Here is a 13,217-nt window from a genome sequence, read left to right as displayed (position 1 = left end):
GAGTGGAGAAAATTGTCGCCTGGCTGAACAGCTCGAATCCAGTAGTCAGTTTTGCTACGTTGTACTGGGAAGAACCAGACGCAAGTGGGCACAAGTACGGACCGGATGACACTGAGAACATGAGCAAAGTCTTAGAAGAAGTGGATAAGCATATTGGTTTCCTTTCCAATAAATTGAAGGCATTAGGTTTGTGGGACACTATTAATATCATCATAACAAGTGATCATGGAATGGCCTCCTGCTCTTCAAAGAGGCTGATCATCCTGGATGACTGCATTGGTCGCAATAACTATACTCTGATAGACAAGAGTCCGGTTGCTGCAGTGCTGCCAAAGCAGAGTATGTTTTGGGTTTTTTTAAGTCCTATATTGAGAATTAAATCTTGTTTATCTTATTACTAAAAAGTACACGCTATAGTAGACTGTTCCCATCTTTTGCAAAACAGGTGTAGTTTATATTGCAGAACTTTGACAGAATTTAATGAATAAGCTAAAAAATGTTTGTTTAGTTAGAAATCGCTTTGTTTTGGTAATCAATGGGCCAAGGAGGGTTTCTGGTGAGATTGCTATGGGTGGTAAAGATGGTCCTCCTAAAGCACAGAGGCACTTAATATGTCTTCTCTCTTGTTGCACACTTAAACAACTAAATAACTGTATAGACTAAAACCCTCATGTTTGTTCAGTATAAAAAATGTTGTTGTCTAAACTTTTAAGTAAAAATCTAAACCCAGCTTTGATCATTTTACCACTTCTCTTTCTTGTGAATGAAACTTAACTTTGTGAATTTGATTTTTGTACCTTGGAGCAGTAGCTGACAGGTGTATCTTTAATCATGACCCTGCTGGTCTTAGTATCCACAACTGTGGCCAGACTGAAGCAATTCTAATGAACAAAATTATTTATCCAGTAACACAACTTAATACTTAGTGCTTTGGATAAAATATTGACTCCTTTGGTGTGTGATTGCTTCCTCTTGATTTCTCTGCTTGAATTTTGCTCTCCTCCCCCACAAGCCCAGAGGGTGAGTTGAATTTTAAGTCCAAAACCACATCTGTGAGGTGCCTGATTTAAAATGAGAGCAAATTGTGAAATCCACCTCACTATGTGTAGCATTTCATTAGGGACATGACAAAATCCTTTTCTCTCTGCCTTTTAAAAAATAATTGTTTTGAAACAAATTTATCTTGGCTTTAATGACAGGTAATTGCAGTAAACAGGACGTAATTTCCAGCTGTTTCACATGTGGTTTTTTTTTTCCTTGGCAGACAAAAGAGACGTGTATAACTTACTGAAAACATGCAGCAGTCACATGAAAGTGTATCTCAAAGAAGAAATTCCAGACAGATTTCATTATCGTCACAATAAGAGAATTCAACCCATCATTCTGGTTGCAGATGAAGGCTGGACAATTGTACAGAACGAGTCGCTTTCCAAATGTAAGTGTGTTTTCCTCATTTGAGCTCTTGGTGGCTTTTGTTGATAAACTGTCTTGGTTTTATTCCATCCATCAGTAGGATGGTCCTAATTTAATGAGTGGAGTCCTGGCACTGTGCATCTTTAGGAACATCTCAGCATTTCCCAGAACATTCTCAGCCTGAGCCTGGAGTGGTTTGTGAGATGAAAAAGAGATGGGGGATATTTCAGTGGCTAAAACACTTTGTTGTGCTCAACTTAATAGCCTGAGGTACACTTTTAAAAATTCTCTTAGGCCAGTTAGCTGTCTGTCTCAAGCTTCCACGAGAGTGTGGTTTAACTATTTTTTTATATAAAATACATATGCAGGGGAGCATACACTGAAGAATGCAAGATGCAACATTTAATGTTATAGTACATATACCAGGAAACAAAAATAAATGGGAGGAAATACTAAAAATAATGGGAACACAACAATAGTGGTCAAAGAAGCCAGAGTTCTTCCTGTTAGGGGCATCAAATGGCATATTTCAAATAAAAACAAACAAACAAAAAACCCCAGATACTACTGCACACAGTGCATTGCTAAGCAGTGCACTTTCTTCCTGCTAGATGCTATGACTGTCAAATTACTTACATACATATATGTATATAATTATGTATATGTCTTTCCAGGTGTTTCACATGCAGGGAGTTTTTTTGGTAGACAGTAGACGTGTTTATAACGTAATGAAAAAGTGCAGCAGTCACATGGAAGTATATCTCAAAGAAGAAATTCCAGACAGATTTCGTTATCATCATCATAAGAGAATTCAACCCATAGTTCTAGTTATAGATGAAGGCTATGATGTGAACACGTGTGCGTTTGGAAAGTGATTGGACAAATTCCTGGAAGAAAAATCCATTAATAGAAGTTAAATACAAAGGTACCAACTTCCAGGAAGTTTCTGAGTAGCCAACAGCTTGAGGCTGGTTGGTAGGTCAGGACTAACCCTGCTGGATACTCCCCAGGCCCCTTGTTATCACTGACAGGATGCTGGGTGGTGTAAACGCCCAGTTTCACCCAGTTTGGCTGTTGTTACTCTCTGACGTTTACACATTTAAGTGCAATTTTTTTCATTATTTGTACAAAAGTTCTGTTTATAACGTAAGGTACACTTTTATTTTAATTTTCCCACAGATTTGTTAGTCATCTTCAAACTGACACCACTTAACACACCTGTCCTCCAACAGCAGGGTCTTGTTTATGGTTGGATTCAATTTCATGTACCTAAAAATAGTTCATAAGTAAGAGTAATAGAGAAACATAGGACTGCATTAAAACAAAGCAGGAAGATGTGACACAGTAGTGTCTGTGTGGGAATAAACAGAACGGTGGAAAACCTTAAAAAGGAATATTGGTGACCTAATCAATAGGAATCGTGACATTTTGTATCAGAAAGTTCAATTAAGCAGTTGAGGAGACAGTTCTGGGGGAGACTCGTTAAATTGGAACAGGTTGCCCAAGGAAGTTGTGGCTGCTCCTCCCTGGAGGTGTTTAAGGCCAGGTTGGATGAGGCTTTGAGCAACCTGGTCTAGTGGAAGGTGTCCCTGCTGATGGCAGGGGGGTGGAACTGGATGAGCTTTAAGGTCCCTTCCAACCCAAACCAGTCTGTGATTCTATGAAACTGTTACTGAGAAATGAACTCGGAACTTAAATGCAGGCATTCAGCTACTGTGCTGTGTGTGCTGTGAGACATTTCTGGCATCTTGGACAGATTTTTCAGGCTTTTTATTAGGAAATGTGACTATGGCTGCATTTTAGCTGTTTATATTCCACCCAAAATTGGACTATTTCTTAAAAACCTAACAAATGTCCAAGTTCTGACAACTGTGTAGCCACAGCCATTTCATTGTTTGCCTGTCACAGGCACCGTGATCCTTTGACTGTGTTTTGATTTTGACTATCCCTTCACCTGCAGTACCTGATCTGATGAGCATGATTTGAGAGTGCTTAATGTGCTCGAACTGAACATTATCAAGGGAAAAGTGTTTGGCTTTTAAGAAGTAATTAAAGTGTCTGCTTCGCAAGGGGGGGGTGTCTTTCCACAATCATAGAATCATAGAATGGTTTGGGTTGGAAGGGACCTTAAAGATCATCCAGTTCCAACCAATCTGAGAAAGTACAAATTTGTGTTCCAGCCACTGACTCGTTGTGAAGTGACAACGTCCTTTCCAGCTTTGGCATGAGGGTAGGAAAGGGAAACTGCAAATGTTGATGAGCAAAAGGAAAAGAGAGCGGTGGAGGGATTCACAGCTGAAAACCAGTATGGGAAAAGACTTCTGAGGATTGGGGAAAAGGGAGGGAACTCTGTGTTCCTTCAGTGTTCGGTCCAACAGCTGGTTTTATGTTCTGCACGAGTCTTTGATTAAAATATTTACACTTTTTGGGGGTGGGGGAGAGATAGGGAGGGGAACACTCGATCTGCAAACAGAGACTGCGATGTTAACTCTTCCCTTTCTCCAGTAGGTGACCATGGCTATGACAACTCTCTCCCGAGCATGCACCCGTTCCTGGCCGCTCGCGGGCCTGCTTTCCATCGGGGCTACAAGCAGAGCACGATGAACAACGTTGATATTTACCCCATGATGTGCCACATCCTGGGACTGACGCCACAGCCGCACAACGGCACTTTCAGTAACACCAAGTGCTTGCTGGCTGACCAGTGGTGCATAAATCTTCCAGAAGCTATTGGCATAGTTATTGGGGCTTTTATGATACTGACTACTTTCACCTGCATTATCATCATCTCAAAGAACAGAGTAGCTCCCCCACGGCCGTTTTCCCGCCTCCAGTTACAATATGACGATGACGATCCTTTGATTGGGTAGCGCGCAGGGAGCCAATAGCGATGGCAGGAACAGAGTCTGAACTTGCACTGGATGGTGGTTTTTTGATGCACTTTAGCACTATCTGTATAAAATACTGTACAGCCAGATCTTGCTAATTAACTTGTTTGTATCTGCTACCTGACTAGCAGCGCTGTAAGAAATATTTTCAGAACAAAAAGGTGAGCGGGTGGCTTTCTGCTGGAAGAGATACTTAACAAAATAAGGATGCTTAGTTTTTCATTCAAGGCTTTGAACGTTTTCAAAGTGAAGTTTCAGAGTATGGACTAGCCAAGATAGACTAAGTGAATTTTAACATTTGTAAATGATAATTGTTTTTTGTATTAAATTTAAATTCATGTTGACTTATTTTAGTATTCTGGTACCTGTATTGGAAATATATATATATATTTTTTTTTTTTTTTTTTAATGAGAGTTAGAAGTTAGTTCTGTTTGGACAATATATTCTGATTTGTTCTTAAATTTGAGGGATAGGGGGTGTAGAGAAGATCCAATACTTTTGTTTCTACCCTGAGCCAGCAATACGACAAGAAACTGGTGAGAAGGAAAAGAGAAGTCGGTAAGGACAGAAATGGGGCATATCTCTTCTATTTTGAGCCATAAAGTTTGTGGTTCAGCGGTTACAACACTGGGCAGGTGGCTCTGACATTTCTAGACGTGTGGCTGACTTAGTTCCACAGTTCCTGCACTCAAGAGAGTTGGGTGGTGCTACTTGCTTATCTCAAGGATGTCGATTTAATCCAAGAATCCTTGAATTACTCATTTTAATGGGCTGTAGTAGTAAAATTACTGCTTCTAAACCCTGTGAAAAGTTTTCCAGGTGTGAACTCTGCTGAAGGTTTGGGGTTTTTTTTGTCATAAAAGTGGTTCTGTCCTGTGTGCCAGCTGATAATTATCTTTTGAAGGCTGTCGTGTGTTAAAAAGCAACACCTGGCAGTTTGACATGCAGTCATCAAGCAAGGGCTACAAACTCTTATTTTAAAACCTGGAAATTTAAAGGGAAAAAATAATTTATTTTTTTGAGATAAGATCTGTTACCTTTAGAGTCTAAGTTGTATAGATGTCAAGTTCTGGTGAAGACCAGTGCTAATGGTTCTCTTAATTGAAACTCTCGATTCCTTGTTAATGGTCAAGTCTAGTAACTTGACATAAATCATAATAATAAAATAACAATTAAAAAATTTGATTTAGAAAGCCTTAGTGGTACCTTTTTTAGTGAGGAAAGAATGCGTGGTTAAATTGTGTTAACCCAAAAAGAGAACTACAGTTACCAAGTCCTCTTCCTACAAGTCTGATGGTTTTAAGAACTGATAATTTGCAGTGGGAGAACTGAGGTAGCTGGTAACATGCAACGTGGTTTCTTGTTTACAAGCTCAAATTCAATGCAATTTAGTATTAGTCACAAACTACCTTTGGATCCAACTGTGAGGAAGTAGGGACTGTGCAGGGAAGGGTTACTTTTAACTGCCCACTGGAAAAAAACCCAAACATTTGAGTTTTAAAAATGGTGTGTGGAAGTTTTACTAAATTATATCTTCTCCGTGAGGGTTCTGTTGTACTGATTAAAAATGGAATACAAAACCTAACCTGTTCTGCTTTTTAACTAGTAACTACTAATAGTAGTTACTAGTTAAAACTACTAGTAGTTACTAGTTGAAACTACTAGCTAAAACTACTACTAGTTAAAAATAACTACTAGTAACTCCTGACTGATGCTTTACTCTGGATTAATCTGAACTTGAAAGAGGCTCAGACTCCTTGAAAAAACTCCACTGTTACTGGCAGTGTACTGGATTTTAGACTTGATACAGCAGAGAGATAACTGGCCTGAAAACAGAAGTCACTGTTTTATCCTGCTGGAAGATTTAAAGTCATTAATTGCATATAATAAGAGTTTAGGTTAATGAGTAACGATAGAGTGAATGTTTTGTAGAGCAGAACCCAGGCTTAGAGATGCTGCAAAAAGGAGGATGCTGAATTCCAACATTGGAGAGAGTTGTTCAGTTCTTGTCATTTTACTCCTAAAAGGCTGCTGTCCCCAGAGGGTGACAGACCTGCTGGGGGTGCTTTGCATCACCTGTGAACGGAGAAGCTTGACTCAGCTGAGTTTTATCTTTCTCTTTCTGGCAGAGTTGGTAAGACTGGGCTGTTCTGTACCTGTGAGGGTTTGGGGGTTTTTTTCTACATGCTAAAACTGAGGAGGCGCAGTATGTGCTGCACTCTGATCTTCCCTTCCTCCTCCTTCCCCAAACAGTTGTCACACAGCGTGTGACTGATGCGCTTTCAGTTCCCCTGTGTGTCACCATCACAGGCCAGGTGTCAACGTTACCACCAAGATTTTAATTACCAAAATATAAATGTTGATTGAAATGCAATGGCAGCGCTAATCTGAAATCTGAATGTTGTTACAGATGGGGAAATTGAGATCTAAACTCATTCCTCCTTCTAGCTGTAGGTAACGCCTTCTGGTAAGAATTGCTACAGGCAACTGAGCTCCTACGAAACCTGAAAGTCAGTATCTGTCAGAAATCATTCATGCTCTCTACTCCTCCTCCCTTCAGCACTGAGACTGAACAATGCTATTGTGGGATGGCTTAAAGGGGAAGTTTAAGTATTGATTAAGAAATAGGATAAATTACATTCCAGTTGCATTATTTTCAATTATTTTAATTATTTTCAATTCCAAAGATGCAGTATGGTCTGTAAGAGTGCTGATTATTCTTCCTGGCACAGTTCTCTGCTGCTGGCAGGTTTTAAAGTAGCTCTTTTACATCCAGGATTTCATGCAGATCATGAAGAAATCAAGATAATCTAGAAAAACACCTTTTATCTCCTTAGAGAAAGAGTTGATATATTTTAAAATGATTATTTTTAAAAGTGTTAGTGCCTTAAACATGATGAAAATATTTCCAGTACCTAATTACAGTCTGTATGAATTATTGCTTGTGGAAGTTCAGTGGCCGATTTCTTTTTGAATAGCTAATTCAAAACAAGAACACGTGAAGCTGTGGCTTCCCCCTTCCTCAAAGCCGTGATAAAGGAGATGACATCCTACTGTAGTTTGTGGCAACATTGAAAGACTTGCTCAATAAATGCAACATTCATACAGGACACATTAATTTAGGGAAAGCTCTGAACACTTAAACGAGCACTGAAGTTAAGAAGGGAACAGGGGAAGTTTGTAACACGACTTCCCAGCAGTGAAGCCTGACGTTTCATTATGCTGACTGCATCCGTAAAGGAACTCTCAACAGAGAAGCCTTAAAACAGCCACCCTCTGGGTTTTATAAACTTTTTGTCCCTTAGGACCAAGGAAACAGTTCTAGAATTGAGCTGATTTCAATTCTCTCTAGGTCCAAAACGCTTGTTTCAGGGGGAAGTTTAATTTGCAGTTTTCCTTAATTGAGAAGAATGTGCTGCCTATGAAAATAAACCAGCAGCATCGTGTACCTCCAAGGATCAGACCTCGGACGTTTGCTTTCATATGCGCAGTACCACCTTTTATTGCAACAAACAGTAACAGAGAATTATTAACTTAACAGGATTCAGATGAGGATTTCATTACCGAGAGGCTCTCTGTTTGCATTGCTGCAGATACCGCTATTGAACTTCCCATTTTCAGGTGCTTGCAACAATTTTTGTAGCCTGGCATCTGATAAATGCTTCCGTTACCTTTACTGCAGCACAAACATGCCATTTCTTGGAAGGTTACGTACAGCGGCGTCGGTACGGTCACGACAGCGTCCGTGGCTTTTATTTAAGGAGGAAGAAGATCTGGAAGTGAGCCTGTTATATTTGCATTTTACAAAGCAGCAGGACTCAACAACTGCACCTTTGTCGTTCTTCCCATGCACAGCTCTAGAACAAGTCCAGAGGAGGCAACCAGGCTGATCTGGAGAGGGCTGGAGCACCTCTGCTATGAGGACAGGCTGAGAGAGTTGGGGCTGTTCAGCCTGGAGAAGAGAAGGCTCCGGGGAGATCTTATAGCGGCCTTCCAGTACCTGAAGGGGCTACAAGAAAGCTGGGGAGGGACTTTTCATAAGGGCAGTTAAAGACAAAATAAGGGGAAATGGGTTTAAGCTGAAAGAGGGGAGGTTTAGATGAGATATGAGGAAGAAGTTCTTCACTGTGAGGGTGGTCAGACACTGGAACAGGTTGCACAGAGAAGTTTTGGATGCTCCTCCCTGGAAGTGTTCAAGGCCAGGCTGGATGAGGCTTTGAGCAACCTGGTCTAGTGGAAGGTGTCCCTGCTGATGGCAGGGGGGTTGGAACTGGATGATCTTTAAGGTCCCTTCCAACCCAAACCATTCTGTGATTCTGTTGTGTTGTTCCACACTTCTGAAAAGTCAGGCTGCACAGTCCTTCATCTTATAATACGCATTTTTATGCCGCTTTTTTTTTTTTTGAGACTGCATTTATTGTCAACAGCATCACTGCAGCTCTTTGCCAAGAAAGTCTGGAAGATTATTTTGATAAAAAATAACTGTATCGACACTATTGGTAACAGATAGCTGTTATTCCATAATAATAACATGGGAATAACAATAATAAAATGGGAATAAGAGGTCTTTTATATAAGAACTTTGACCTAAAATTCTTGAGTTCTATGACACTTCCAGTTGTTTTTAATAAAGGTATATAATAATAAAGGCATAATATGCAGAGTACAAGAAATATTTATGATGCATAGGAGTTAAGGCCATTTTCCCCTCGCCATCCCCCCACAATTCAAGGTTTTTTTTCCATAAGTGTTTTTAAATGAAGCAAATACTCACTGTTTGATAGCAAAGATATATTTCAACACTTCAACATTTCCAAACAGGAAGAAACAAAGAAAAGTATGCTTTACAGGTCAATAAGGAAAGACAAAATCATGTTAGTTCTCGCTTTCCATGCTTAAGTTACAAGTTGCAAATAATGTACTCAAAATCCACTTTCCAATCAACTTGTTTGTACCTGATAAAAAGTATCACATACACAGAAACCCAATCCCACATCCTCTCCGAGCAAAAAGGTAGTCTGAAAAAATATCACTGAGAAAAAGTTGATTTTCTCTAGTGGCATCACATGTGCTTTCAGTTCCAATAAGCACACACTCAACAACTTAAACCAGTGTTTGACACTGCTCAGGAAAAATATCCTAACAGGGGAACTATCCAAGGGGTACCTGCAAACACACCCCAGCAATAAAGGAAACACGTTTAAACCGAAACTAAAACACTTGAAGGCTGAAAGATTCCCTTCAGTTTGCTCCAGTTTCACTTGGCCCTCCTCGAAGAAAAGCCTCACAGCGCAGTACAGAACAATGACACCGCGGGGAAATCTCACCTTTCTGTCCCCAATCTAGTTTGAACATTATTGTTCCCAAACCCTTTGTCAGGAGAAACCTCCTGCTCTCCCCCTGTTGCATGTTTGGACGGATGAGCCTCAGTCCCAGGGTGACTGAACAACACTGACCAACTTTGCCCTCTCCTTAAAATCCAGGGTCACTTTGGCTGATGACAGAACTACACCTGTCACAATTGAACAAGTGGGAGTTTAATAAACACCTCTGAGATTACAACCCAGTTATTTGTACATCTGCCACAAGCACTGCTATGAATTTACTGCAATAAGAAGAATTCTTAATAAGAAATTCTTAATAAGAGTTAAAGCAGCATGTTCCCAAGTGAGAAAGTGTGTAAGTGAAGAAGCTACAGGTGAGGATTACAGCACCTCTGATTTTCACTGTTAGTCCTTTAACTGAGCCTGTAGATCTTTCTTTAAACACTAAGTTTCTGCTACAAGTGGTTTTTAATAAACAAGAAAAGGTGGACTCAATGCATCAATTCGCTGCCTGCCATCGCTCTTTGGAAGGCAGCCAGGGAAGTGATGACTAATAATTTAGAGGTTTAGGTTTTCTACTCAGACTTCCCCAGCCTCTCTAGAAACTACTGTGAACATCATCACTACTTTCATCTTCCAGCTTGAAAAGCCCCCGCAGCACCCCAGTTTAGCTGGCATCAACAGATTAAATTTAAGATGTACCTAAAGGTCAGCTCCACTAAGAATCAGCTTGACAGTGTCGGGCACACCTAACCCAGGCGTTTTCCTTCAGTGTTTTCTTAAGGAAATGGCAACGTAGGAAAACGAGGCAGCACACAGAACAGGAACAGCAGAATCACAGAGATAAAGCAGATGAAGTTACACAAGACTTTTGTACATAGCCTCCAAATTATGGGGCTGTCCTCCAACAGATCTGCTAGTTCCCTGCCTCCCTAAAGCTGCTATTAGAGCTGGACTTTCAGCATATACCTTAAGTCGGAGTATTTAATTACCTTCCCTCTCAAGCATTCACTGCATCTTAGCTGTGGTCTCTGGAAACTTTCAACATCTGTTTGCAAGATAGTTTAATGCTAGGGAAGCGTCCTTGCCATCAGGGAGGAATCCAACGGATTACTTCTGACACAGTGAGGACCAGACAGTTCATCACAGGGCACTGTGGGGTCATCACTGAGGCAAGGAGAAGCCAGCCCACCTCTGAACTCACTGAGATGTCATTAAGTCTGGAATTAAGTTTAGCAAAATGGGTGTTATACTTGGGTTAGTCAGCTTGTTGCAGCTCGTTGCTAGACCTTGTAGCAACCCCCCTGACTGCAGGATTAGACTGTCAGTCACACCATTAGTTGGACAGAGCACATCCAAGGCCAAGATGTTCCCATCTTTGCCCTCTGCTGGGTGCTGTAGGCAGAGCAATAAATTGCACTTAAAGAAATACCAGACTGTGTATTTGTGTGAATATTGAAAGAGTTTCTTTCTCCTTCAGGCATTGTACTCAGAAGTAAAGTGCAGAGAAATACTAACTCACACAGAAAGGCCAAAAACCACCCCAAATCAGCTTTTAAACAAGTCTGACAACTAGACTTCATATTGTGTTTTCATGCAAACCTTAGTCAGCAGCTTCTCACCTACAATTTAAGTGAACTCATTAAAAAACCTCCAACTACACTAGCAAGAACATTTAGTGCCTCACACAAAAGAATTAGAGCAATATATAGTTTTGTTGACTCACTCAGAATTAACAATTCTGGAAGAACTAAATCTAGTCTTATATGTTTTTTCATATTAAAGTGTGCTTTTTCAGATTTAAGAGTAGATATATGGCTTAAGATTTATTCAGCTGTCCCTTAAATTGCATGTCTTACCCTACTCATCAAATTCTAAGGTCCACCCAGACATATCAGGTAAGACAGCAGACAGAAGGCCAAACTCACACTAGAGAAGAGTCTCTGGTAACAGATCAGGTGTTACACTCAGTGAGAAGCCTGACAGCACTCTGAAACCAGCTTGTACATGCACGTTCCTTAACTGATTCATTTGCCTTATTCTGAAAGAACCCTCTTATCACAGAAATATCAAAGGCTCCATTTGGATATACAGCTGTTGTGCTTGTACATGTCTTTAAACTGCCAGTCACGTGGAATTCCTAGAAAATTTAGCCCAGTCTACAGGAAACAGTAGAAAAAGTAAAGACCTATATTTACCTAAAATCATACCTAAAATTGTAAAGACCTATATTTACCCCCCAAAAAAAATAAATTAGTTTAATGCTGATTGCTAAAGGCAATACCACCTAGGTTCATATTTTAGGGCTACAATTTACAGTGTTTAAAGAAATATGCCTAACTCTAGACTTAGACACTTAGCACTGCATGACCTAGCTTAATAATAATGTTGTTTTCAGCAGGTTTTGCAGGATTTAATCCATCAAGCTATCTGTAATGGTGATCCATGCAAAAGCTTCCATGGGCAAGGAAGGAAAAACCCCAAAGAAGTCTAGTCACGTTCAGTGACTTGCTAGAATCTAAGAGACACTAAAAGATATCTTAAAAGAAAAAAGAGGGGGGAGAATTGAAACACCATGTAATAGTTTGTGAAGTACAGCTTAGTTATTTCCCTAAAAGTAGCTTAGAATGAGGTATTCAAGGTCTGTTGTCACTACACGTCTACATAGCTGTCCAGGTTCACCTAGAATATTTTCAACCCCTGAAAGATGAAGTGGTTGGAGGGTGAAACAGAAACGCGCTCTTTCTCTGCATACCTGGTACCCACGTACTCCAGTGTAGCAATGGATCTACATTCGTTTCCTTTTACACCACATTTTTATGCTGATCCACTTCTATTAATTTTTTTCTATAAGCTTATTTTAAGCATCAATCAGGAAATAGTACCAGGTGTTACTAATCTTGCAGGAGTGGTTGGGCAGCTTCGGTACGTTGCATTTGCATGGTACTTGTTTGGGTGAGGACAAAATGCTTAACAAAAACTGCCATGAAAACCATAACAAGCAAGCTGCCCAGAAAGACTCCTAGAACCGTAGCGTAGATGTCTGCTCCAGAGGCTACAGGATCTTCTTCAGCAAGAATATCTTTCACAGCGTTGAAGGAACCATTGTTTGGCAGTGGGTTAATATCAAGTAGATGGCACAGTAAAGGGTACAAGTCTGTAGCATTCATGACTTCTTTGGTGGCATTCTTTCTGAATTTTGGCCCAACTGCCAAAAAAATTGGATGCATTTCTGGTAAGATGTTGTCATATCCATGATTACCAACTAGAAATAAAAGATAGATAAAGGTCAGTATTCTGAAGCTGCAAAACAAGCACTGAACTTTTTCCTAGAATTAGCAGCATGCAGAAAAGGAACAGCCATCGTTTGTTGTTGCGGAGGCTTAGAAGAATAATTTTCATCAACAGTACAAATGTCTCCTAGCAAATAACAAGTCTCAGAACTACAAAGAGAAGATACCTTAAAAAAAAACTATTAGAGAGCACTATTTAAAAGAAAAATTAAAAAGAAAAAAAGGTAAGCTCCCATGACAGTAACAGCACTGTTACAAGGAAAGGAGAAAGGGGAGGGAAAAAAAGGGGAGGGAAAAA

At 40.1% G+C, this 13,217-nt stretch overlaps 1 protein-coding gene across 1 annotated transcript in view; it reads left to right on the top strand.

Moving 5' to 3' along the window:
- The window catches only part of LOC104520542 (ectonucleotide pyrophosphatase/phosphodiesterase 4), a 4,798-nt gene extending 515 nt beyond the window's left edge, over nt 1–4,283 (top strand). Inside the window, 3 exon segments of the mRNA XM_010162256.1 lie at nt 1–339; nt 1,265–1,435; nt 3,919–4,283. The exon segment at nt 1–339 is cut by the window's left edge and continues 29 nt beyond it. Coding sequence (XP_010160558.1) covers nt 1–339; nt 1,265–1,435; nt 3,919–4,283 — 875 coding nt within the window.
- Nucleotides 4,284–13,217: the final 8,934 nt, after the last annotated feature.

The sequence above is a fragment of the Antrostomus carolinensis genome, unplaced genomic scaffold (genome assembly GCF_000700745.2).
Source record: "Antrostomus carolinensis isolate BGI_N321 unplaced genomic scaffold, ASM70074v2 scaffold19852, whole genome shotgun sequence".
NCBI lineage: Eukaryota > Metazoa > Chordata > Aves > Caprimulgiformes > Caprimulgidae > Antrostomus > Antrostomus carolinensis.
The sequence above is the reverse complement of the archived record's forward strand: the minus strand, read 5'-3'. Positions and strand labels throughout refer to the sequence as shown.